General features: G+C 38.0%; 1 protein-coding gene across 1 annotated transcript; it reads right to left on the reverse strand.

The window, feature by feature from the left end:
- Window positions 1–1,146: 1,146 nt before the first annotated feature.
- LOC6053054 (homeobox protein goosecoid) lies at window positions 1,147–26,788 on the reverse strand. Its single transcript, XM_038249813.1, has 3 exons — window positions 26,779–26,788; window positions 26,631–26,713; window positions 1,147–2,017 (listed from the first exon to the last, which is right to left on the reverse strand). Exons 2-3 carry the CDS (start codon window positions 26,634–26,636, stop codon window positions 1,787–1,789), a joined length of 237 nt encoding a protein of 78 aa, XP_038105741.1. The 5' UTR covers window positions 26,637–26,713; window positions 26,779–26,788; the 3' UTR covers window positions 1,147–1,786.
- Between the last annotated feature and the right edge of the window lie 272 nt (window positions 26,789–27,060).

Raw genomic sequence — 27,060 nt, forward strand, 5'->3', positions numbered from 1 at the left:
AGATCTTAACTCCAGGGAGTCCTTGGATGTCCCAGAATATCCCTAAACATCAGCAAAGTAGTCCATCATACTCACTGAAGCTATGCGGATATGTTTCGGGGTCAAAAACCGTCGACATCTTGCTTGTTACGGCGGTAGACCCAAAGATCTTAACTCCAGGGAATTCTTGGATGATCCAGATCATCCCAATAAGTTGTTACAATAATGATCTGTAGCTTACTACACTCACTGAAGCAGTCTGGGTAGGATCCGTTGTCAAAATCTTGAAGTTCGACTTGTTTCTTTGATAAGCCTGTTGCACAACATTTCCGGAAGTTTCGGATGGACTAGAACATCCCAGGTGTTCCAAAACCATGATAAAATGTTTCAATAACATTTCTCAATAAAATACAATTGACACATTTTGAAAATTTTCCTAAAAATTACTTAATCCCATATATTCTTAATTTAAGTCATATTCTCGATTTAAGTCATGGACATTCTTTTTTTAAACGATTCTCGATTTAAACACCCCCATTTCGTTGTGTAAATCAAGAATATGGTGTACACCCTAATGGGGCAACTGACCCACCATCCTCAGAAATTGTTTTTTTGGTCAGAGGGTGTCCATAAATGACGTTATTTTCAAAACGATCATATTATTGCCCCACCTTCCTCGATCAGCTGGGCACGCTAGTGTATACTATGTTCTGAAGAAATGTTGATGTTGTTGAGTACTTGTATAGGCTTCGAACACAATTTTGTCGAATTCCGTAACTAAAAGCACTACAATCGAAAAATGTGCCGCGAACCTAAAATGAGCGTCGCGATGGTTGACATTACTGGTGTTCGAACAACAACACAATTCTGAATCGACAGGGGAGAAAGAAGCGTGGGGACACACCACTATACGCTCCGAGATTTGGTTGTATTCGTTGGGACCTCCATGCTAAGAAGGTTTGGTACTAAGGGACCCGCTGGGATGGAACATTGTATTTCCACGAATACCCTGGACACTATTTTCCGTGGTTATAGCACCACAACTCGCTCTCTGTAACAATATTCCTAATTCCAGTGCAAACTCACCAAGTCGTCATGGCCTAGTGGTTAGCATTTAGCTTACCAATCCAAAGGACTGGGGATCGAACCCCGTCTAGAGTGACTTTGATTTTCCGTTCATATATTAATTAATTAAAATTCCAGTGTTCTTTAACTTTCTCGTTGGGAGCAGTTGGGAATCGAACCCAGAACCATTCGCTTACAAAGCGAACACCGTAACCAGTCAAGCACGGCCGCTCCCGCATTGATTCTCCATACAAACTTAAAAAAAAAACCATTCGGCCCTGTCTAAATATTTTTGAAAAAATCAAAGTGCCCGTGTTTCTGGAGACCCCAAAGTTTATGCTTCCCCTCGAGTTGAGACTGCGCAGTAATTAAGACTTTGAAAATTTTGTTTTTTTAAGGTAACTTTATGATAGGAATTTGCAATTTTTCGAATTGCTAAATCAGGATCTTTAAAGGTCAAGTATTGAATGTTTAAGAACAAATATGAACAAATTATTTGATAAAATTATCAATAACTATAATAAAATTTACAACTGTCAGTTTTGAAGGATTTTTAAAGAAGAGCTATTCTATTCTGTTCTGAAAAATCTACGCTATTCGTTTCGACAGGCATGCATCAGCTATTTTTTTTCTAAATCCTTTTTTGTGACAAGGTACATCCAGAAATGTTTGGTCTTTTTGGAAAATTATATACAACTTAGTCAAAAGAAATTCTATTATTTTTTATAGCGTAGCCAATTCATCAAACCACTTCGACGTCTGATGCATCATCACTGGTACTCATTTCGTCAAATTTGTTCACAAACTTGTCTTTGGAAATCATCTCAGACTGTAATTGACGGAACTTCTCTTGTGTATTCACTGGAATGTTTATAAATTTTCGAATTTTGTTGTTGATTTCGAAATTTGAGAACTGTTCCTGCTCCTCACGTTTCTGCTTCCGCCACTTTGCTCTACGATTCTTGAACCATACCTAGAAAATAAAATGAATTCATTAATCATTCACCAGATTACACGGCATGTTTAAAATAATGAAAAAATACCTATTTTATTTATTTATTCTGTGGTGTTGGATTTTTCGAGCCCATAAAATTATTGATTTGTAATTGTCACACAAAATCGGGGAAAGTTGCCCCGAACCCTCTTCGATTTGCGTGAAACTTTGTCCTTAATGGTAAGTTTTGACCCTGATCACGAATCCGAGGTCCGTTTTTTATATCTTGTGACGGAGGGGCGGTACGACCCCTTTCATTTTTGAACATGCGAAAAAAGAGGTGTTTTCATTAATTTGCAGCTTGAAATGGTGATGAGATGGAAATTTGGTGTCAAAGGGACTTTTATGTAAAATTGGACGCCCGATTTGATGGCGTACTCAAAACTCCGAAAAAACTTATATTTCATCGAAAAAAACACTGACATTTTTTTTAAACTCTGCAATTTTCCGTTACTCAACTGTAAATTTTTTTGGAACAAGTAAATTTAAGGGAAATTTAATGTACTTATCAATTCTACATTGACTCAGAAGGGTAATTTTTTCATTTAGAACAAAATTTTTCATTTTGAAATTTCGTGTTTTTTCTAACTTTGCAGGGTTATTCTTTAGAGTGTAATAATGTTCTATAAAGTTGTGGACAATTACAAAAATAATGATATATAAACATAAGGGGTTTGCTTGTAACCATCACTTGTTATCGCGATTTTACGAAAAACAGTTTTGAAAAAGTTACTTTTCGCGTTTCTCTTTGTTTCGTCGTCCGTGTCTGTCGCGGGTGACTATGAACGGCCATGATCAACGACGACCAGTGCTGTTAAACGTTAATTAACGCGAACGGAGCACGTTAATTAACGCGTTAATCTTTGTGAGGCTCCGATTTTGAGGGTCTGTATCTCCCAAACGGTAACATCTAGCGGGTTACTTCCAGTTGCATTTTACGGGCATTAACTGTGACTATGAGTTCCCGGTGAGGTAATTTGTTAAAAGTGGCCACCGGTTCCGGCAACCCGGAACATCCGTCAAGCATGTTTTGCCTTCCTCACCTTACTGAAGAAAGGCTATAAAATCACTCGAAAACTGAACTCCTCAATTAGACCTCCTAGACCCACCTTCATGTATACCTATCGACTCAGAATCGAATTCTGAGCAAATGTGTGTGTGTGTGTGTGTGTGTGTGTGTGTGTGTGTGTGTGTGTGTGTGTGTGTGTGTGTGTGTGTGTGTGTGTGTGTGTGTGTGTGTGTGTGTGTGTGTGTGTGTGTGTGTGTGTGTGTGTGTGTGTGTGTGTGTGTGTGTGTGTGTGTGTGTGTGTGTGTGTGTGTGTGTGTGTGTGTGTGTGTGTGTGTGTGTAGGGATGTGGGTCTGTGCACCAAAAATATGCACTCGATTATCTCAGCACTGGCTTAACTGATTTGGACCGTTTTGGTCTCATTCGATTCGTCTTGGGGTCCCATAAGTCCCTATTGAAAATTATGAAGTTTAGTAAAGTACTTCAAAAGTTATGCTAAAAAAACGATTTTGACTAAAGTCCGGAAGATTGTAAAAAGGGTGGTTTTTGTAAGAAACCCCAGCATGTTATACATTTTTAGAAAGGTATTTAAAAGACCTTTCCAACGCGACCAATACATTGAAGATCTGACAATCCTATCAAAAGTTATTAGCAATTAAGTGTTATTTATGGACTTTTTGGAAGCCGGATCTCAGATATCACGATGAAAACGTTGTCCGGATCTATCATGCAACCCGTCGTTGAACAGGTAATCAAAAGACCTTTCCAACGCGTCCAAAACATTGAAGATCTGACAACCCTATCAAAAGTTATAAGCACTTAAGAGTTATTTATACACTTTTTGGAGGCTAGTTCTCAGATATTTAGATGAAAACGTATTCCAAATATATCATGCGACCTATCTTTGGATAGGTAATTTAAAGACCCTCCCACGAGCGTGTCTATTTTGGATAGCATTACCCTTTGAATGTGAGGAAGTCACCAACCACATAAGGGTGGATTAAGTAACGTTTTATAGTTTTAGTCGTTCAATCGTCATTTGAGCCAATGTTATTAGACGTTGTTTGTAGTACATAGGTATACTGACTATATTGGGTCAGTTCAGGGTATCTGTGGCCACTCCGGAACCGATTCCATGGTACCACGCAAATGGTTCCGACGATTGTGATATTCAAACTTCGTATAATTAAAATCATTAATCATCCATTATCATGCTGTGCCCTTTGACCCGATCGGACCACTCCGGAACCGGTTACCGGTGGCCTCGGAGGAAGTGTACTAAGTATAGAAAAGTCCTTTCATGTGACATATCAAACTTCATGAAATTGAAAGTTATGACCACTTAGATGCATGCCTTATGATTCAGTATGAAGATTTTTATATTATTCGGGAAATATTTCCGAAGCTTTTGTATTGGTTCCGGTTGACCCGTCTTTAAACTCCAGTGCGCGGCCGGGTCCGGTGGTTTAGTGGTTAGCGTGGTAGCCTCTGAATCCCAGTATGGCCTGGGTTCAATCCCAGACGGACCCGGTGGCATTTTTCGAGCCGAGATTTGCCTGACCACGCCTTCTATCGGATGGGGAAGTAAAACGTCGGTCCATTTGCGTAAAAGAGGTTTTGGGTGACTCGCCACACATAACCTTCGGACGCCTAGTAATGAGCAGAAACTTGCAACAGAGACCACAAAAGACCCGGGGGTCGTTAAAGTGGATTACTTTGCTTTGCTTTGCGCTTGCAATTAGTAGGCTACAAGATGGTACGCAGTTGAAGTCCCATTGCACTGTATCCAAGTAGGTCAATTAACCAGCTGAATTGTACAGGTTTGACACTCTCGCTGGTTACCATGGAAACCCGATCAGAGAGCCAGTAGTTGCTGTTTATTACGTCAATTGTCAAATTTGCCTAATTTTTAGTTCAAGGCCTCCCAGATTGTGTTATGGAACCACTTCTGAATGTTCTGTCGATGATTTTAAAACAAGCCAACCAAACCAGTGTATAGCTAATATATATTTTTGTTAACATAAAATTCTTCATAAGACGTCGGCCCTTTCTCTATGATGCAGGAGAAGCGAGAGGGGGAAGGGGTAAGCACTGTAGCCTCCAGTGACCGATTCCGGAAGGATCAACCCTGAAGACGTCAGTTTGGCCTTCGTTGGTTATAATTTTCAGTTTCATGAAGTTTGATATGTCACATGAAAGGACTTTTTCTATACTCAGTACACTTCCTCCGAGGCCACCGGTAACCGGTTCCGGAGTGGTCCGTTCGGGTCAAAGGGCACAGCATGATAATGGATGATTAATGATTTTAATTATACGAAGTTTGATAAGCAACAGGTCGACTTATGAATATCACAATCGTCGGAACCATTTGCGTGGTACCATGGAATCGGTTCCGGAGTGGCCACAGATACCCTGAACTGACCCAATATAGTCAGTATACCTATGTACTACAAACAACGTCTTATAACATTGGCTCAAATGACGATTGAACGACAAAAATTTTAAAAAACATGCTTGACGGATGTTCCGGGTTGCCGGAACCGGTGGCCACTTTGAACAAATTACCTCACCGGGAACTCATAGTCACAGTTAATGCCCGTAAAATGCAACTGGAAGTAACCCGCTAGATGTTACCGTTTGGGAGATACAGGCCCTCAAAATCGGAGCCTCACAAAGACTAACGCGTTAATCAACGCGTTAATTAACGACGTTAATTAACGTGCTCCGTTCGCGTTAAAGTTAAGATCGACGTAGGCTCCGTTCGCGTTCACGTTTATGTTAACTTTTAACGATTCCGTTAAGTTAAACGTCGTAATCTAAACGTTTAACAGCACTGACGACGACCAACTTTTTCAAAACTTTTTTTTTCGTTAAATCGTGATAATTAAGCAAACGTCTTATGTTTATATAATTTTTTTTTCGTAATTATCTGCTCTACAACTTTGTAGAACATTGTGACACTCTAAAACATAACCCTGCAAGTTAGAAAAAAAAAAACGAAATTTTAAAATGAAAACTTTTGTTCTAAATGAAAAATGACCCTTCTGAGTTAATGTAGATTTGAAAAGTACATTAAATATCCCTTAAAATGAATGTTTCAAAAAAAAATACAGTCACGGAAAATGGCAGAGTTTTTAAAACTATTTAAGTGTTTTTCACATAATTTTACATAAAAGTTCCTTTTACACCAAATTTTCTATCTCATCACCGTTTGCAAATGATTGAAAACACCTCTTTTTTCGCATGTCAAAAATGAAAAGGGTCGTACCATCCCTCCGTTGCGAGATATTAAAAATCGGATTCGTGATCAGGGTGATCTGAAGCGGAACAGCATTTGAAAATTACCCTCTCCGATCCTGCTCAAATTTGGCAGGGCTGTTGATACTATCAAAACATGCAAGAATCCAAAATTTCATCCAAATCGGACCACCCTCCATTTTTGTACCTCCCAAAAATCAACTTTTGGCGATTTTTGACCAAACCTCCTAGTTTCAAACGGCGATAGCTCAGGAACCACAAATCTTAGAAGGTCAGTCTTAGACTCAATTTTGAAGGAAATTGGACGTAGAATCCATTTCCATGATCAAAATGTTAATTTATTTTGTCTACCTGTATTGCGCAATTGAAAACTTTAAACGGCCGTATCTCAAAACACCCCAACTTATTTTTTTTATTTGACCTCACCATTGTGTTCCCCGGCCAATTTTACATAAGAATCACTTATCGACAGAAATGAATATGTTCCGTTCCAGAGATATCGAATTTTAAAGTTTTGTGTTTTCGAGATTACCTATATCAGCGTCATTCGCCGCATCTGCTAGAAGCACACAGGCAGGCTGATCAATAACTGCTACCTGGTCATTTATTGAAATAATATTTCATCATAAATAATCTTTATCAAATTGGGCAAAAATTTACTGTTTAACACTGTAGGAAACTGGAGTTTAATCACGAATGTTTATCTGCTCAAAAAATTAATGAAGTGAATTTTTCGTTCCAGCTTGGTCGAAGAGGAGAATGTCGCTTGTTGACGGAATCTTTACAAGATCACCAAACTTTTGTTAGTTATTTGAAAAACCACAAACACAATTTCTACACGTATGAGACCAAAAATGCTCGTCCATTCAAGGCGGTCCTGAAAGGTCTCTCCAACGACTTGTCGGTGGATGAGATCAAAAACGAACTTAAGGTGTTGCTTGGCTTTGCCCCTTCCCAAGTAATACCAATGAAGAAAAAATCAAACGGGAATATTTCTCGCTTTGGTTTGACTTCACAATTTTATCTGATTCATTTCAACAGAAATGAAATCAACAATTTGAAACTATTGGACAAAGTTCAGTTTTTGTTCCATGTACGGGTAACGTGGGAGCATTTTAAGAAACATGGCGGTAATGGCCAGAATCTGACCCAGTGCCGGCGTTGCCAGGCATTCGGTCACGGTACTGATCATTGCGCCATGGTTCCAAAATGCATGGTTTGCGGGGATTCTTTTCACGACAAGGACAATTGTCCCGTGAAAGAAGTCACCCAATTTAAATGTGCAAATTGTGGTGGAAATCACAAATCAAATTTCTGGGATTGCCCCATCAGAAAAAAGGTTTTGGATTCTCGTGCTAAGCATCAGCCGAAATCCAAACCGAAATTTTCTCAAAGTCAGGTTGTACCTGCATCTTTAAATCAAACGTTCGTGCTGTCTCACTCGAACAATGCTAGAAATACCCCTACCGTGGAAAAGTTAGGTAACACTAATGGTATTTCTTATGCCAACGTCGTTTCGGGTTCGGGTTCATCCACAAATTTTAAATCCTCTACCAATCTTCCTGAAATTGGACAGGTACCTCAAATCTCATTTGAAAATGTTTCTGCTGGCAACGCTTTGGGATCTTCTGATCTCGTTACGTTACGTTTGAAAAAATGACTTTTTTGCAAAACTCACTGTTTGGTTTGATTCAAACAATGAGTAATGCTACATCCATGATGGAAGCTATCCAGATTGGATTAAAATTTGCGAATGATGTTGCTCTTACCCTGAAGTTTAATCATGGATCTAAGTAATTCCATCAATATTATGAATTTTAATGCTCGCTCTTTAAAAGCGAAAGAAAATGAATTTTTCAACTTTTTACGAGTTCATAACGTGCATGTTGCTGTTATAACCGAAACATTTTTAAAAACTGGCACTTATTTGAAAAGTGATCCAGATTATAAAGTTATAACCAATAACAGAATGAATCGAAATGGCGGTGGAGTTGCAATAGTTATCCACCGTAGTATGACTTATAGCACGTTACGTGACTTTAAGTTGAAAGTTATTGAAAGTTTGGGCATTGAACTTGGAGCTTCTTTTGGGAAAATTATGATTGTAGCTGCATATTTGCCATTCCAATGCACTGGGGAAAATAAAAATTATTTCAAAGGGGATTTGAATAAACTTACTCGGCATAGATCTCGATTTTTGATCATCGGTGATTTTAATGCCAAACACCAATCTTGGAATAATTCAAAAGTAAATTCCAATGGTAAAATTCTATTCAGAGATTGCACTTCTGGTCTTTATTCGGTTTTATATCCGAATGGGCCAACTTGCTTTTCTTCTGTTAGAAATCCATCAACAATTGATTTGGTTTTGACAAATCAAAGTCAGTATTGTGGTTCATGCTTATTTTGATTCTGATCATCTTCCAGTAACTTTTTCACTTTCTCATGAAGCAGTTACCAGACCCAATAGTTCTGTGTTTAATTACCATAAAGCTAATTGGGACAGGTGTCAGCATCATATTGAGAATAATTTAAATCATGATTTTGTTTTGGGACCATCCATAAACCACGTGGACACATTTTTGGGATTCTCAACCCCCCCCCCCCTTCGTGGACAATCGCCATACCCCCCCCACCCCCTTAAGTGTCCACGTGGTTTATGGATGGTCCCTTTAGAAACTAAAGCTGATATTGATTCAGCCTTGGAATCTTTAACTAATGCAATTTTGGATGCTAGGAATATTGCTATTCCTAAAGTCCAAGTCAAATTTGATTCTCCCATTATTGATGACGATCTTCAGCTTCTGATTCGTCTGAAAAATGTTCACCGAAGACAGTATCAACGTTCTCGTGATCCTGCACTGAAGCGAATTCAAAAAGATTTGCAAAAGGTTATTGACCACAGATTCACTCTCCTGCGAAATGAAAAGTTCGCAAGAGATGTCGAACAAATTAAACCTTATTCCAAACCTTTTTGGAAACTTTCAAAGGTTCTTAAGGGCTAAGTGAAAGACCGAACTCCGATTTTTGTCGTTTTGTGCTTGCTACATTTCGCTCTCCCCGCGCGCTGCTCTCTCTATTCTCTCTCGCCGTCTGCACCGTGCTGCCAGCATGGGGTTAGGCATATGTTTGTGCCGCATGAACGTGATACCAATAATTATGCCGTTGATTCCATATTACTTCGGATGTAAAAATCTTCAATTATTATTTCAAGAACATTGTGAAGATTTTTGTATTCCAGTACTATAAATTATTACAAAAATATGTAAACACTTCAAAAAATCGTACATTGTTCGAGAACTTGATTTTAATAGCAATGACCCCCAAATTTTTGATTGCATAATGTTTCATCAAGCGTTGGAGCAATCTGAAGAGTTTTGTATTCAAATACTACAAAATATTACAAAAATACGTAAAATACAGTAAAATTCAAACATTGTTCTAGAATTCAACTGTTATCGTGACGGCTCCCACAGTTTCTAATGGCAAAATGATTCCTCAAGTATTAGATAGTTTTGTATTCAAGTACAACAACATTTTACAAAAATACGTAAATACAGTAAAAAACGTACATTGTTCAAGAACCTGATTTTTATAGCAATGATTCCCAATGTTTTTGTTTGCATAATGTTTCATCAAGCGTTGGAATCATATTTCTAAAGCAATCTGAAGAGTTTTGTATTCAAGTACTACAAAATATTACAAAGATACGTAAAATACAGTAAAATTCAAACATTGTTCTAGAATTCAACTCTTATCGTGACGGCCCCACAGTTTCTAGTGGAAATATGTTTCCTCAAGTATTAGATACATATTTCTGAAATAATCTGAAGAGTTTTGTATTCAAGTACTACCAAATTGTACAAAAATACGTAAATACAGTTAAAAAATGTACATTGTTCGAGAACCTGATTTTTATAGTAATGACCCCCAATGTTTTTGTATGAAAAATATTTTCTCAAGTGTAAGAAACATATTTGTAAAATAATCTGAAGAGTTTTGTATTCAAGTACTACAAAATTTTACAAAAATAAATAAATTGTTCGCTCCTCACATTGTCTTGGCGTTCTCGAGATCCCTACTCGAAACTAGGTGTCTAAAGGCTTGGTTGTTGAGGCAATTGCAAACCGCTTTTTACACCTTAGCTTCCATCCACCCTGGAATTCGAACTTACTACCTTTGTATTATGAGTTCAACAGCCTACCAGCGACTCCATCGAGACAGGACCCACGGAGACAAATTCTACACCTGGACTGAGCTAACGACCTTACCTCCAAGTTAGACCGGGGCCAACATTTACTTCCCCGTCCAACGGAAGGCGTGACCGGGATGTCATCTGGGATCGAACCCAGGCCGACTGGGTGAGAGGCAACCACGCTTATCCCTACACCACGGTCCCGGCAAAATTTTACAAAAATACGTAAATACAGTGAAAATCCTAAAGTACGTACTGTGTGTGTGATTGATTTTTATAGCAATGACCCCCAAAGTTTTTGGTTGCCAAATGTTTCATCAAGTGTTGGAAACATATTTCAAAAGCAATCTGTTTTGTATTCATATACTACAAAACATAACAAAAATACGTAAAATATAATAAAAATTGAACATTGTTCTAGAATTCGACTGTTAACATGACGACCCCCATAGCTTTTAGTTGCAAAATCTTTCATCAAGTATTAGATACATATTTCTAAAAAAAACTGATGAGTTTTTTATTCAAGTACTATAAATTATTACAAAACAGTGTTCTAGAACCCAATTTTTATCGCGATGATTTCCACATTTCTTATTCGAGCATGTTTCTTCAAATGTTTGCAACATATTTCTAAAATAATCTGAATAGTTTTGTAATCAAGTACTACAAAATATTACAAAAATACGTAAATACAGTAAAAATCGTACATTGTTCGAAAACCTGATTTTTATGGCAATGACTATGTTTTTGGATTCAAAATGTTTCCTCAAGTGTTAGAAAAATATTCCTAAAATAAATTGAAGAGTGTTGTAATCAAGTTCAACAATATATTACAAAAAAAACGTAAAATATAGTTAAAAATCAGAAATTGATCTAGAACTCGAATTTATCTTTATGAGCCCAAAAGTTTTTGATTCCAAAATGTTTCATCAAGTGTTGGAAACATATTTCTAAAAAAAATCTAAAGAGTTTTGTTTAAATTATAACAAAAATACGTAAAATACATAAAAATCCGAAATTGTTCTAGTACTAAATTTTTATTGCAATGATCTTTAATTGTAATATGTTTCTTCAAATGTGGGCATCATATTTTTTAAAAAAAATCTGAAGACTTTTGTAATCAAGTACTACAAAATATTACAAAAAAATTACAAAAATGTAATAATCTCCACATGTTTTTATTGGAGCTTATTTTTCAAATGTTTGCTACATATTTCTAAAATATTCTGAAATGTTTTGTATTAAAGTACTACAAAATATTTTTAAAAAAATACGTAACTACAGTGAAAATCGTACATTGTTCGAGAACCTGATTTTTAAAGCAATGACCATCAATGTTTTTAATTGCAAAATGTTTCAACAAGTGTTGGAAACACATTTTCAAAGTAATCAAATAATAAAAAATATTACAAAAATACATAAAATACAACAAAAATCAAACATTGTTCTAGAATTCATCTTTTATGGTGACGACCCCCACAGTTTTTAGTTGCAAAATGTGTCAGCAAGTATTAGATACATATTTCTGAAAAAAACTGTGAGTTTTGAATTCGAGTACTATAATTTATTACAAAACATTGTTCCAGAACTCAATTTTTATCGCAATATTCAAGTACTAGAAATTGTTCCAAAAATACGAAAATACAGTAAAAGACCAAACATTGTTCAAGATCTCGATTTTTATCGTAATTAACTCCACAGTATTTGGTTGGAATATTTTTTTTTAATGTTTGCAACGTATTTCCCATATAAAGATTTTTTTTTTTAAATTCTTTTCTATAAAGTTTAACTCACTGAGGTATAAACATATTTTTCAACTATTTATTATTGTGAGCTATATTATAAATCAAAGATATATTTCGAACAACATATTAAGAAATAACAGATTTTTTTTCAAATTTCTCGATAATATCAGTGAAATATCGGGAAAATCTAAATAATGGCTGAAAATTTATAGTTGGCTTCCTTATCCAAAAAGAGTTATTCTCTACGAAATCAGCCGATTTCCACCTTTTTTGTATTATTTTATTTGGCTCAAACTTTGTGGAGACCTTCGCTATTTTGTGACATTGGTTCTCCCATGCAAGACCCCATACAATTTTGGCAGCTGTCCGTACTAATATTAAAAAATCTGTATCTTTTGAGTGAATTTTCTGATCAATTTGGTTTCTTCGGCAAAGTTGTAGGTATTGTTGACGACTATTGAGAAAAAAAATTGATACACGGGAAAAATCGCAGATTTTTTTTCACAAAAATTAAATGTACCAAAATATGTATTATTTGATTTTCGAGAATTGATATGTTTTAGGAGAAAAAAAACTGCAACTTTTGAGTCATAGAGAAGTATGGTTAAAAAATTGCCGCCGAGTTATACATTTTGGAAAATAGTGATTTTAAGAAAAATTCGAATTTTATACAAAAAATGACCTAATTCATTATATAAAATTGAATTCGCAATCAAAAAGTACATCATATTTTTTATAAGGGGCTCCGTTTTCAATATAGTCACCGAAAGTTTGATTTTAGCTAAATATTTGAAGTTTCTCGATTTTTAAAAACAGTGATCATGAGTAACCACATCTGAAAATATTTGTTTTGAAAATTCTGAAAATTTCCTATTAAATTGTCTAAGAGACGTTGAATATGGGAACTCTGGTTGCTGAGATACAGCGGCTTAAAGAAAAAAGAAACAGGAAAATTTATGTTTTCTTAGTCTCACCCAAACAACCCATCATTTTCTAATGTCGATATCTCAGCAACCAATGTTTTCAATGTTAAAACATGAAACATTCGTGACATTTTCCGATCTATTCAAAAACATTGATTGGCTCTTTTAAAACTTTAGTGTTGATTAAAAAAAATTATAAATATTTTTTTGCAATGGATCAAAAAATTCAATAATTTCGATTTTTCCAAAAATCATTATTTTTTTCAAAAATCCATAACTCAGCGGCAGATTTTGTGACCATGCTTCTTTATAGCTAAGAAGTTGCGGTTTTTGTCCCCTAAAACATATCAAAAATTCTCTAAAATCAAAAAATATATAATTAGTGAAATTGATTTTTTTTTTAAATAAATTAAAAAAAAACTGTCGATTTTTATTTTTTATGTAACTATTTTATCTTCAATAGTCCTCAACAACTCCTACAACTATGCCGAAGACACTAAATTGATCTGAAAATTCACTCAAAAGTTACAGATTTTTTAATATTTACGTACCGTTTCTGTATGGACGCTGCCAAAATTCTATGGAGACTTGTATGGGTGAACCAATGACACAAAATAGCATCTTTGGTCACAAGGAAAGTCCCCACAAAGTTTGAGCCAAATCAAAAAATGAAAATAAAATCCATTTCCGGGTTTGGTAGAGAATTTCTCAAAATCGAAAGCATTTTGCATGAATTGTCCTTTCAAAAATGGTATGTATATATTTGAAAATCCGTATCTTGGAAAGGATGTCGTTGTTTGTTGGTTTCTGCCTATCTCGGTAGGAATTGTTTAAATGATCTAAAGTCTCAAGCAAAGTTGTAAGTTATGAAAAAGAGAGTATAGTAAAATCGTAAAACTCTAAAATAAATACAAAACAAAACTTTCGACAATAAAATCGCTAATGCCAACTTTTGAACTTTTGAAAACTAAAGATTGCAAAACATATGTGCAGGCGTAGAATGCATTTTAAAACACTTTTTTCATTCAAATGTTTTAACCATGGCTTGTAATTTATTTTTTTCAATTTTTTTTATATGTTTGCCCCGACTTTCGCCAGAGTCGAGGGACATAAACTTCAAAAATATTGGCAATAGAGTTCTGATATGACAGAAGAATAGCCGCAGAACAAATTGTCAAGGTTGCCTTGATTTTGCTGACTTTTCGCAAAATATTCAAAACAAATCAGGTTGACAGCCAAATCAACGCTGAATTTCAGTTCAACCTGCTGATTTTTACACAGCGGTAGTTCGGCGGCTGTAACCTCCTGTCAGCCACAGCGAAAGAGTAAATTGGTTTTATCTCGCAATAAGCAATATTTGCAACGGCCTAATAAGATACAAAATGCCTTTTTGGCCAAATCCTCGCAATGTTCAGTCAATACAAAAAAAAAATATGAAAATCACAACTTTATAATATCCGTCGATTTTGTAAAGAATTGCTCTAATACATAATCAAAATTATTGTACAACATAATAATACAACATTTACGAGTGTAAAACATTTTACAACGGTTCTAGGTTTATTTTTTTTTTTTCATTGCAGTGAGCCGCAAATTTTCGATACTTTTTCAGAACTATGACCTAAACCTTCTCAATAGAACACACATCTTCCCAATAAAACTTACTAAAGCTACCTGAAACATTCCACCTTCATACTCCTTGATAAAGGAAGCCATGGTTGACCTTCATCTCTGAATTCCGAAAAGTTAGCAGTTGTTCTAGAACTTCTCAACATACCATAGATCTACCCAGTGAAGCTCACTGAAGCTACCTGAAGATATTCCAACTTCATAGTCATTGATATAAGCAGCCATTGATCAGGTTGACCTTCATCTCAGAACTCCGTAGATTTGGTAGATGTTCTAGAACTTCTCAATAGACCATAGATCTACCCACTGTAACTCACTGAAGCTATTGATTGATATAAGCAGTCATTGATCAGGTTGACCCTCATCTCTGAACTCCGTAGAGTTGGTAGATGTCCTAGACCTTCTCAAAAGACCATAAATCTACCCACTGTAACTCATTGAAGCTACCTGAAGGTGTTCAAACTTCATAGTTATTGATATAAGCAGCCATTGATCAGGTTGACCTTCATATCTGAACTCCGTAGAGTTGGTAGATGTCCTAGAGCTATTCAACAGACCATGGATCTACCCACTGTAACTCACTGAAGCTACCTGAAGATGTTCCAACTTCATAGTAATTGATATAAGTAGCCATTGATCAGGTTGACCTTCATATCTGAACTCCGTAGAGTTGGTTGATGTCCTAGAACTATTCAACAGACTATAGATCTACACACTGTAACTCACTGAAGCTACCTGAAGATGTTCCAACTTCATAGTTATTGATATAAGTAGCCATTGATCAGGTTGACCTTCATATCTGAACTCCGTAGAGTTGGTTGATGTCCTAGAACTATTCAACAGACTATAGATCTACCCACTGTAACTCACTGAAGCTACCTGAAGATGTTCCAACTTCATAGTAATTGATATAAGTAGCCATTGATCAGGTTGACCTTCATATCTGAACTCCGTAGAGTTGGTTGATGTCCTAGAACTATTCAACAGACTATAGATCTACACACTGTAACTCACTGAAGCTACCTGAAGATGTTCCAACTTCATAGTTATTGATATAAGCAGCCATTGATCAGGTTGACCTTCATATCTGAACTCTGTAGAGTTGGTAGATGTCCTAGAGCTATTCAACAGACCATGGATCTACCCACTGTAACTCACTGAAGCTACCTGAAGATGTTCCAACTTCATAGTAATTGATATAAGTAGCCATTGATCAGGTTGACCTTCATATCTGAACTCCGTAGAGTTGGTTGATGTCCTAGAACTATTCAACAGACTATAGATCTACACACTGTAACTCACTGAAGCTACCTGAAGATGTTCCAACTTCATAGTTATTGATATAATCAGCCATTGATCAGGTTGACCTTCATATCTGAACTCTGTAGAGTTGGTAGATGTCCTAGAGCTATTCAACCGACCATGGATCTACCCACTGTAACTCACTGAAGCTACCTGAAGATGTTCCAACTTCATAGTTATTGATATAAGTAGCCATTGATCAGGTTGACCTTCATATCTGAACTCTGTAGAGTTGGTAGATGTCCTAGAGCTATTCAACAGACCATGGATCTACCCACTGTAACTCACTGAAGCTACCTGAAGATGTTCCAACTTCATAGTTATTGATATAAGCAGCCATTGATCAGGTTGACCTTCATATCTGAACTCTGTAGAGTTGGTAGATGTCCTAGAGCTATTCAACAGACCATGGATCTACCCACTGTAACTCACTGAAGCTACCTGAAGATGTTCCAACTTCATAGTTATTGATATAAGTAGCCATTGATCAGGTTGACCTTCATATCTGAACTCTGTAGAGTTGGTAGATGTCCTAGAACTTCTCAACAGACCGTAGACCACCAACTCACTGTAACCTCAAAAAAACCTATCTGATATTTCTAAGTTCATAAAAAATTATTAAGTTTTAAAAAGTCTTTGAAAAATATAAAGAAAACATTCTGGCACCACTGCAAACGAACTGTCAGCACGCGAGCTCGAGACAAAATGAGAGAGTACAATTCTGCGCGAATTTGTTTATGTTTTCGATATTTTTTGGGAAAAAGATAACCACTCAATTATTTTACAACTAAAGTATGACTTTATATATATCAAATTGCAGGTAATTGTCTCGACTACAAACTGTCGAGCTTAGATTTTTCAAAAACGCTTTCATTTTTTATAAAAATTGGGAGGAAAATTAGGCAATTTTCAAGGTGTTTTAGTACCTTTTACTAAAAAGATAACCACTCAGGCTAGTCTTAACCAATCAAGCTCATATTTAACCAGTAGGTGCGTAAGAATGTTGGCTACAAAATGTCGGGTCGGTTTGTTGAAAAAATGTATCGTTTTCGAGATATTTCAATTTTACTGAAAAAACTCCCAGCTGGTTCTCTTAGCCCTCAAAAACCTCAAAAACCAATCCCTTCTTTAAAAGATGGTGAATATTCTATTATCTTATGGGGAGAAAGCTCAAAAACTTGCTCAGCAGTTTGAGAGTGCTCATAATTTCAACTTAAATGTTTTGAGTCCTATTGAAGATCAAATTTCAATAGAATTTCAGAATATTGTTGATCAAGAATTTTCATCAGATGAAGTTTTTAATACGGATCTGAATGAAATAAAATCTATTATCAAAAAATTTAAAATATGAAAGCCCCTGGTGAGGATGGCATTTTTTACATTTTAATTAAAAAATTACCTGAAGCAACTTTAAGTAGCTTGGTCAAAATTAGCAACTTGTTAGTCGTCGACTAACAAGTTCTTTAACAAAAATGTCGCCCTCCTTAAACCATTTGGCGCCCTCAGCAGGGCCCAAGAGAAACTTTGCATTTTGCAAATTTGCCAATTTGTGCTGCGCCAAAAGATGTCAGGAAGCACCAGGGTGCCCAAAATGCCATTTTGCAAATTAAAAAGAGCCTAGATCAGGGCTGAGCTGTAGGTAAGTCGAGGTTAGTCGTCGACTAACAAGTTCTTTAACAAAAATGTCGCCCCTTAAACCATTTGGCGCCCTCAGCAGGCCCAAGAGAAACTTTGCATTTTGCAAATTTGCCAAGTTGCCGATTGAAAAGATAAAGCGAAGGGTGCCCAAAATGCCATTTTGCAAATTAAAAAAGAGCCAAAGGGAGATCAGGGCTGAGCTGTAGGTTAGTCGAGGTTAGTCGTCGACTAACAAGTTCTTTAACAAAAATGTCGCCCTCCTTAAACCATTTGGCGCCCTCAGGGCCCAAGAGAAACTTTGCATTTTGCAAATTTGCCAAGTTGCCGATTTGTGCTGCGCCTTTTGAAAAGATAAAGCGCCCCCTCAGGAAGCACCAGGGTGCCCAAAATGCCATTTTGCAAATTAAAAAAAGAGCCTAAGGAGATCAGGGCTGAGCTGTAGGTTAGTCGAGGTTAGTCGTCGACTAACAAGTTCTTTAACAAAAATGTCGCCCTCCTTAAACCATTTGGCGCCCTCAGCAGGGCCCAAGAGAAACTTTGCATTTTGCAAATTTGCCAAGTTGCCGATTTGTGCTGCGCCTTTTGAAAAGATAAAGCGCCCCTCAGGAAGCACCAGGGTGCCCAAAATGCCATTTTGCAAATTAAAAAAAGAGCCAAGGGAGATCAGGGCTGAGCTGTAGGTTAGTCGAGGTTAGTCGTCGACTAACAAGTTCTTTAACAAAAATGTCGCCCTCCTTAAACCATTTGGCGCCCTCAGCAGGGCCCAAGAGAAACTTTGCATTTTGCAAATTTGCCAAGTTGCCGATTTGTGCTGCGCCTTTTGAAAAGATAAAGCGCCCCTCAGGAAGCACCAGGGTGCCCAAAATGCCATTTTTGCAAATTAAAAAAAAGAGCCTAAGGGAGATCAGGGCTGAGCTGTAGGTTAGTCGAGGTTAGTCGTCGACTAACAAGTTCTTTAACAAAAATGTCGCCCTCCTTAAACCATTTGGCGCCCTCAGCAGGGCCCAAGAGAAACTTTGCATTTTGCAAATTTGCCAAGTTGCCGATTTGTGCTGCGCCTTTTGAAAAGATAAAGCGCCCCTCAGGAAGCACCAGGGTGCCCAAAATGCCATTTTGCAAATTAAAAAAAGAGCCTAAGGGAGATCAGGGCTGAGCTGTAGGTTAGTCGAGGTTAGTCGTCGACTAACAAGTTCTTTAACAAAAATGTCGCCCTCCTTAAACCATTTGGCGCCCTCAGCAGGGCCCAAGAGAAACTTTGCATTTTGCAAATTTGCCAAGTTGCCGATTTGTGCTGCGCCTTTTGAAAAGATAAAGCGCCCCTCAGGAAGCACCAGGGTGCCCAAAATGCCATTTTTGCAAATTAAAAAAAAGAGCCTAAGGGAGATCAGGGCTGAGCTGTAGGTTAGTCGAGGTTAGTCGTCGACTAACAAGTTCTTTAACAAAAATGTCGCCCTCCTTAAACCATTTGGCGCCCTCAGCAGGGCCCAAGAGAAACTTTGCATTTTGCAAATTTGCCAAGTTGCCGATTTGTGCTGCGCCTTTTTGAAAAAGATAAAGCGCCCCCTCAGGAAGCACCAGGGTGCCCAAAATGCCATTTTTGCAAATTAAAAAAAAGAGCCTAAGGGAGATCAGGGCTGAGCTGTAGGTTAGTCGAGGTTAGTCGTCGACTAACAAGTTCTTTAACAAAAATGTCGCCCTCCTTAAACCATTTGGCGCCCTCAGCAGGGCCCAAGAGAAACTTTGCATTTTGCAAATTTGCCAAGTTGCCGATTTGTGCTGCGCCTTTTTGAAAAAGATAAAGCGCCCCCTCAGGAAGCACCAGGGTGCCCAAAATGCCATTTTTGCAAATTAAAAAAAGAGCCTAAGGGAGATCAGGGCTGAGCTGTAGGTTAGTCGAGGTTAGTCGTCGACTAACAAGTTCTTTAACAAAAATGTCGCCCTCCTTAAACCATTTGGCGCCCTCAGCAGGGCCCAAGAGAAACTTTGCATTTTGCAAATTTGCCAAGTTGCCGATTTGTGCTGCGCCTTTTTGAAAAGATAAAGCGCCCCTCAGGAAGCACCAGGGTGCCCAAAATGCCATTTTGCAAATTAAAAAAGAGCCTAGGGAGATCAGGGCTGAGCTGTAGGTTAGTCGAGGTTAGTCGTCGACTAACAAGTTCTTTAACAAAAATGTCGCCCTCCTTAAACCATTTGGCGCCCTCAGCAGGGCCCAAGAGAAACTTTGCATTTTGCAAATTTGCCAAGTTGCCGATTTGTGCTGCGCCTTTTGAAAAGATAAAGCGCCCCTCAGGAAGCACCAGGGTGCCCAAAATGCCATTTTTGCAAATTAAAAAAAAGAGCCTAAGGGAGATCAGGGCTGAGCTGTAGGTTAGTCGAGGTTAGTCGTCGACTAACAAGTTCTTTAACAAAAATGTCGCCCTCCTTAAACCATTTGGCGCCCTCAGCAGGGCCCAAGAGAAACTTTGCATTTTGCAAATTTGCCAAGTTGCCGATTTGTGCTGCGCCTTTTTGAAAAGATAAAGCGCCCCTCAGGAAGCACCAGGGTGCCCAAAATGCCATTTTGCAAATTAAAAAAAGAGCCTAAGGGAGATCAGGGCTGAGCTGTAGGTTAGTCGAGGTTAGTCGTCGACTAACAAGTTCTTTAACAAAAATGTCGCCCTCCTTAAACCATTTGGCGCCCTCAGCAGGGCCCAAGAGAAACTTTGCATTTTGCAAATTTGCCAAGTTGCCGATTTGTGCTGCGCCTTTTGAAAAGATAAAGCGCCCCTCAGGAAGCACCAGGGTGCCCAAAATGCCATTTTGCAAATTAAAAAAGAGCCTAAGGGAGATCAGGGCTGAGCTGTAGGTTAGTCGAGGTTAGTCAAGTTCTTTAACAAAAATGTCGCCCTCCTTAAACCATTTGGCGCCCTCAGCAGGGCCCAAGAGAAACTTTGCATTTTGCAAATTTGCCAAGTTGCCGATTTGTGCTGCGCCTTTTGAAAAGATAAAGCGCCCCTCAGGAAGCACCAGGGTGCCCAAAATGCCATTTTGCAAATTAAAAAAAGAGCCTAAGGGAGATCAGGGCTGAGCTGTAGGTTAGTCGAGGTTAGTCGTCGACTAACAAGTTCTTTAACAAAAATGTCGCCCTCCTTAAACCATTTGGCGCCCTCAGCAGGGCCCAAGAGAAACTTTGCATTTTGCAAATTTGCCAAGTTGCCGATTTGTGCTGCGCCTTTTTGAAAAAGATAAAGCGCCCCCTCAGGAAGCACCAGGGTGCCCAAAATGCCATTTTTGCAAATTAAAAAAAAGAGCCTAAGGGAGATCAGGGCTGAGCTGTAGGTTAGTCGAGGTTAGTCGTCGACTAACAAGTTCTTTAACAAAAATGTCGCCCTCCTTAAACCATTTGGCGCCCTCAGCAGGGCCCAAGAGAAACTTTGCATTTTGCAAATTTGCCAAGTTGCCGATTTGTGCTGCGCCTTTTTGAAAAAGATAAAGCGCCCCCTCAGGAAGCACCAGGGTGCCCAAAATGCCATTTTTGCAAATTAAAAAAAAGAGCCTAAGGGAGATCAGGGCTGAGCTGTAGGTTAGTCGAGGTTAGTCGTCGACTAACAAGTTCTTTAACAAAAATGTCGCCCTCCTTAAACCATTTGGCGCCCTCAGCAGGGCCCAAGAGAAACTTTGCATTTTGCAAATTTGCCAAGTTGCCGATTTGTGCTGCGCCTTTTTGAAAAAGATAAAGCGCCCCCTCAGGAAGCACCAGGGTGCCCAAAATGCCATTTTTGCAAATTAAAAAAAAGAGCCAAAGGGAGATCAGGGCTGAGCTGTAGGTTAGTCGAGGTTAGTCGTCGACTAACAAGTTCTTTAACAAAAATGTCGCCCTCCTTAAACCATTTGGCGCCCTCAGCAGGGCCCAAGAGAAACTTTGCATTTTGCAAATTTGCCAAGTTGCCGATTTGTGCTGCGCCTTTTGAAAAGATAAAGCGCCCCTCAGGAAGCACCAGGGTGCCCAAAATGCCATTTTTGCAAATTAAAAAAAGAGCCTAAGGGAGATCAGGGCTGAGCTGTAGGTTAGTCGAGGTTAGTCGTCGACTAACAAGTTCTTTAACAAAAATGTCGCCCTCCTTAAACCATTTGGCGCCCTCAGCAGGGCCCAAGAGAAACTTTGCATTTTGCAAATTTGCCAAGTTGCCGATTTGTGCTGCGCCTTTTGAAAAGATAAAGCGCCCCCTCAGGAAGCACCAGGGTGCCCAAAATGCCATTTTTGCAAATCAAAAAAAAAAGAGCCTAAGGGAGATCAGGGCTGAGCTGTAGGTTAGTCGAGGTTAGTCGTCGACTAACAAGTTCTTTAACAAAAATGTCGCCCTCCTTAAACCATTTGGCGCCCTCAGCAGGGCCCAAGAGAAACTTTGCATTTTGCAAATTTGCCAAGTTGCCGATTTGTGCTGCGCCTTTTGAAAAGATAAAGCGCCCTCAGGAAGCACCAGGGTGCCCAAAATGCCATTTTTGCAAATTAAAAAAAAGAGCCTAAGGGAGATCAGGGCTGAGCTGTAGGTTAGTCGAGGTTAGTCGTCGACTAACAAGTTCTTTAACAAAAATGTCGCCCTCCTTAAACCATTTGGCGCCCTCAGCAGGGCCCAAGAGAAACTTTGCATTTTGCAAATTTGCCAAGTTGCCGATTTGTGCTGCGCCTTTTGAAAAGATAAAGCGCCCTCAGGAAGCACCAGGGTGCCCAAAATGCCATTTTTGCAAATTAAAAAAAAGAGCCTAAGGGAGATCAGGGCTGAGCTGTAGGTTAGTCGAGGTTAGTCGTCGACTAACAAGTTCTTTAACAAAAATGTCGCCCTCCTTAAACCATTTGGCGCCCTCAGCAGGGCCCAAGAGAAACTTTGCATTTTGCAAATTTGCCAAGTTGCCGATTTGTGCTGCGCCTTTTGAAAAGATAAAGCGCCCCCTCAGGAAGCACCAGGGTGCCCAAAATGCCATTTTTGCAAATTAAAAAAAAGAGCCTAAGGGAGATCAGGGCTGAGCTGTAGGTTAGTCGAGGTTAGTCGTCGACTAACAAGTTCTTTAACAAAAATGTCGCCCTCCTTAAACCATTAGGCGCCCTCAGCAGGGCCCAAGAGAAACTTTGCATTTTGCAAATTTGCCAAGTTGCCGATTTGTGCTGCGCCTTTTTGAAAAAGATAAAGCGCCCCCTCAGGAAGCATCAGGGTGCCTAAAATGCCATTTTTGCAAATTAAAAAAAAGAGCCTAAGGGAGATCAGGGCTGAGCTGTAGGTTAGTCGAGGTTAGTCGTCGACTAACAAGTTCTTTAACAAAAATGTCGCCCTCCTTAAACCATTTGGCGCCCTCAGCAGGGCCCAAGAGAAACTTTGCATTTTGCAAATTTGCTAAGTTGCCAAGTTGCGCCGCGAAACGCTGCCGCGTTTGTTTTGAATCAACTATCAGTTTTTCAACGAGTTCCGTTTTGATGATTCTTTCCTTTTTCTAGATGCTGCTACGTTGCTGTTCGCTCTGTTCACACTGTTCGTTTTATGCATCGCTAGCATACAATGACCGGTGTTATGGTATATCAGGGTCTAATCTGTGTTTGAAATATACATTTGTTGTTCGCTGCGATGATTTAATTTATTGCGGCTTGAGTGGCTATTTTTTGCCAAATCATTAATAAAATTACCTTTAGTAGGGGTGCAATCGGGTCAAAATGATTTTTTCTATGGAATTTGCAATTCCTCAGTCTTTTCAATGAAACTTAATTATGTTTAAAGGGTAGAGTAGCATACATCTAAAAAACGTTTGCTGAAAATGTCACATTCCAAGAACAAATCCCGCGATTTTGGCAGCTTTATATATGTGGGGTACACCCAAAGGAAAATATATCTCAAAATCTGCAACAGGATTTGCTGCAGAAAATGTCATATTTTATAACATTTTTTGCAGCAAGCCCCTAGATCATTTTAGCCCGCGTGTAAACATTTCAGCGATCTGCAGTTCTCACCAACACATATAACGCTGGCCCGTCCCCGAGCAACACTCCAATGAGAAGCATATGTTGGTGCTCTTTCACTCACTTTTAATCAAGCGTCCATGGCGCGGTGGTAGCGTGTCGGATCAATAAGCAAGAAGTTAGTGGTTCAATCCTCGTTCTGTTAAGTGTTTTTTTTGTGGAATACAACCAAAAAGCCGTCGCTAATGTCGAAAATTGTCGGTAACGGGCAAAAATGTCATACCCCCATATCGCAAAAAATGCATGAGGACAGTTTTCATGTAGATTCTGATATACTTTCATGCCGCCATGCATCACAATCATGCGACCGCCGTTTGGGTGTACGGTTTTCACCAAAAATGTTTTTTTCAAAAAACAACCTTTTAATATGTTGAAATGGGTCGATTCCTTTGAAAGAGTAACACTGCTGAGTTACTTGTTTTGATCATTGCTTCGTATAAGAGCATTATTTTAGTTTCAATTTTTAAACGATTCATCAAATTCCATCATATTTTTGGAAAATGTTGGTAAACTATCTAAGATCAATCCTTCGCTTTTTCGCTATCATTTAAATTGTTTTTGTTCGTTAGAAGTAATTAGATTAGATTAGATTAGATAGATTAGATTAGATTTGTTCGTAAGAAGTAATGAGAAGTGAATCGTTTTTTGACCCATAGTCACACAAACTGACGGTACAGTAATGTTAACTTGATAAAGTTTTCAATGTAATTTTGAGATAGAATATTGTTGATTTTAAATGAAATATGTTTGTATGAAAATTGATTACCTTTCCGAATAGGGGATTCATACTCGTACTGTTGCTGTATAACTGTTGCAGTTTGCCGATAATCAAACAACATTTTATGATTAGTGCAGGGACCTAATGGAAAGGGCAAATGGATAAAATTTATGTGTCTTTCTGAAACTCACATTTTTATTTGCTAACGTAGCTGTTATTTTTTGTGTAATCAAAAAACGAAGAGCATATTCCACACCCCCCCCCCCCCCGCTCATCACTTGGCGCCCCTTGTACAAATATAGGCGCCCTCGCCAAGAACATTGCACTATGGGGTATTTCCATATAAGCGAGCGGCCAAAAATATTTTTTTGCTTTTTTGTGACTTTTTTGTGTTGTTTGTACTTAGTATAATGAAAACAAATGAAATTTGATATTTTTCCAAAAAAAAAGTTTAATTTTCGATTTTTTCATATATTTGAGGCCACATGCATTAAAGTGGAGAATTTTTATATTCTTGCTCTGTCTATTTGATGCACGGAATGGCGGTTTATGCTATGTTAAAGTTTCTGATTTACGTTCAATCTCCCTCCCCTTTTCTTGAGTTAAAATCCACCTCTCTTTGAAGACATCCCCCTCCCCAAATCAAAATCACTATGTAACCGATTGTCGTTAGATTACTTAAAATATGAACTTCTTCTATGGGCTTTTGTATACCTCGTTTTGAAGCTACAGAACAACGTGCGTAGTTTTTTCTCTGTGGTATTTCCCTGAGTTGATCATGTGATGGTTCTGCAATGTTGTAATTCTTACAAATATACTCGAATGCAGTTCTCACGTTTTCCGAATAGTGGTTCGTTATATCGTACAGGGACACTACGGTATTATTATCCATACTTTCAAAAGAACACAACAACGAACTGATACGAATATTCGACGAATCGTTTCTGTAAAATAATTAGAATAGGAATTTCTAATTTTATTAAACGTACCTAATTACCAACAAAGTCATGAATATCAAATCAATTTCAAAACATACATAGCAGGTACGTCGTTTCTGCCTCCGCAGGTAAATAATGTGATTTTAACCAAGCGTATACGCGAAATCATTAATTTCCTTGCATGAATCAAAATGTTCAAAATGGCATAACTCAAAAAAGTGCACATAAGTGCACTTTGAAATTTGGAGACAAGTTAGGACATGGTTCAAATTTTAAGCACAAATGCACACAAAAAAAGTACTCCATTAACAAAGTTGAAAAAAACTAAATTTTGAATAAAAATCCATCTATTTTGATTTTTATTATTTTTTTTGCCCGTAAAAGTGTGTTTTGTAAAATATTATTGAAAAGTTGAATCAATTACCTTTCTGAATATATATAATGATGCAGGAAAAAATACATAAACAGCTACACAGTACAACTATGAAAAATAATCATTTTTTTGTCAAAAAACATGTTTTTTCTTACCATTTTCGCCTTTGAAGGTCTGCAATTCAGTGAATTTTGAACCTACAACTTTCAAACTGCGGATTTTTCTTAGTTAGAATGTTTATTTTCGAAAAAAAATACCAAAAAAATAATTAGAGTATGTCGGTTTTTCGATTTATGGCCGCCTGAAACCCCATAGTGCATTGGCGCCCTAAACCCGCCAACAGCGACTAACTAGTTCAAAATCGTACAGCTCAGCCCTGCACTTATAAACAGGAATTCTAGACTTTGTCTCAAGAATAAACTGTTTTTTTTTTTTTTTTTAAGAATAAACTGTTAATTTATAAACAAATTTTCAGACCTGCCAAGCTGTTGCTTAACCAGGAAGAAAAAACTTCAGAGGATTCAGAACAAAATTCTGAAAATGATTCTGAAACTTCCTCCCTGGTTCAGCACCAGTGAACTTCATCAATTAGCCGAAGTTGACACTTTGGATGTTATGTCCAATAAGATACACGCAGCAAAATTCAGCCTTATCAAATTGATAAATATTTTTATCAACATTGATCACTTTTAGTTATTGTTTTGATAATTTTGATTTATCTTTTTGATAAACTTTGATTATCGAAACGATAATATTTGATATTGTTTTGATAAATAAAATTATCGTCGGACTTTTTCCCGCGTGCACGTTTTCTCCTGTCAAATTAAACATAAACAAACTGATCGGAGCGGAGAAGCAAATCTGAACCGGTAAAACTGACCGGCATCCAACCCGTGCGAAGTTTGCGACGTCGCTTGATGACTTCCCACACGTTAAAATCAGAGTAAAGTCCCTGGCTGAGCACTGCAAAAAAAAAATAAGAATCCAGAATAAAAGGCGAGTTTTCCTACAAAATGCCAATTCCAAACCTCCGGGACAACAACATAGTCAGCGATGGACAGTCCGGCTCCATCCAAAGCTGATTCAACGCCAACTTACGGAACCAGAATGTCTTGAATTAGAGTAAGTATTGTTGTCAAGAAAAGCTTTTGAAGTTGTTAACCTTAGAATGCTACTTTTCAGTTTATTATCGCCAGGAATCTTTGTCCGCCACCAAAATGCTTTCGATCGGAATTTTGGCCATTGACCGAGCCGGTACAAGTTCGCGTCATTCAGAAGAACTCAGCTGTTTGGTCCGCCACGGAGGCATG

This window comes from Culex quinquefasciatus, chromosome 1 (assembly GCF_015732765.1).
Source record: "Culex quinquefasciatus strain JHB chromosome 1, VPISU_Cqui_1.0_pri_paternal, whole genome shotgun sequence".
NCBI classification, from domain to species: domain Eukaryota; kingdom Metazoa; phylum Arthropoda; class Insecta; order Diptera; family Culicidae; genus Culex; species Culex quinquefasciatus.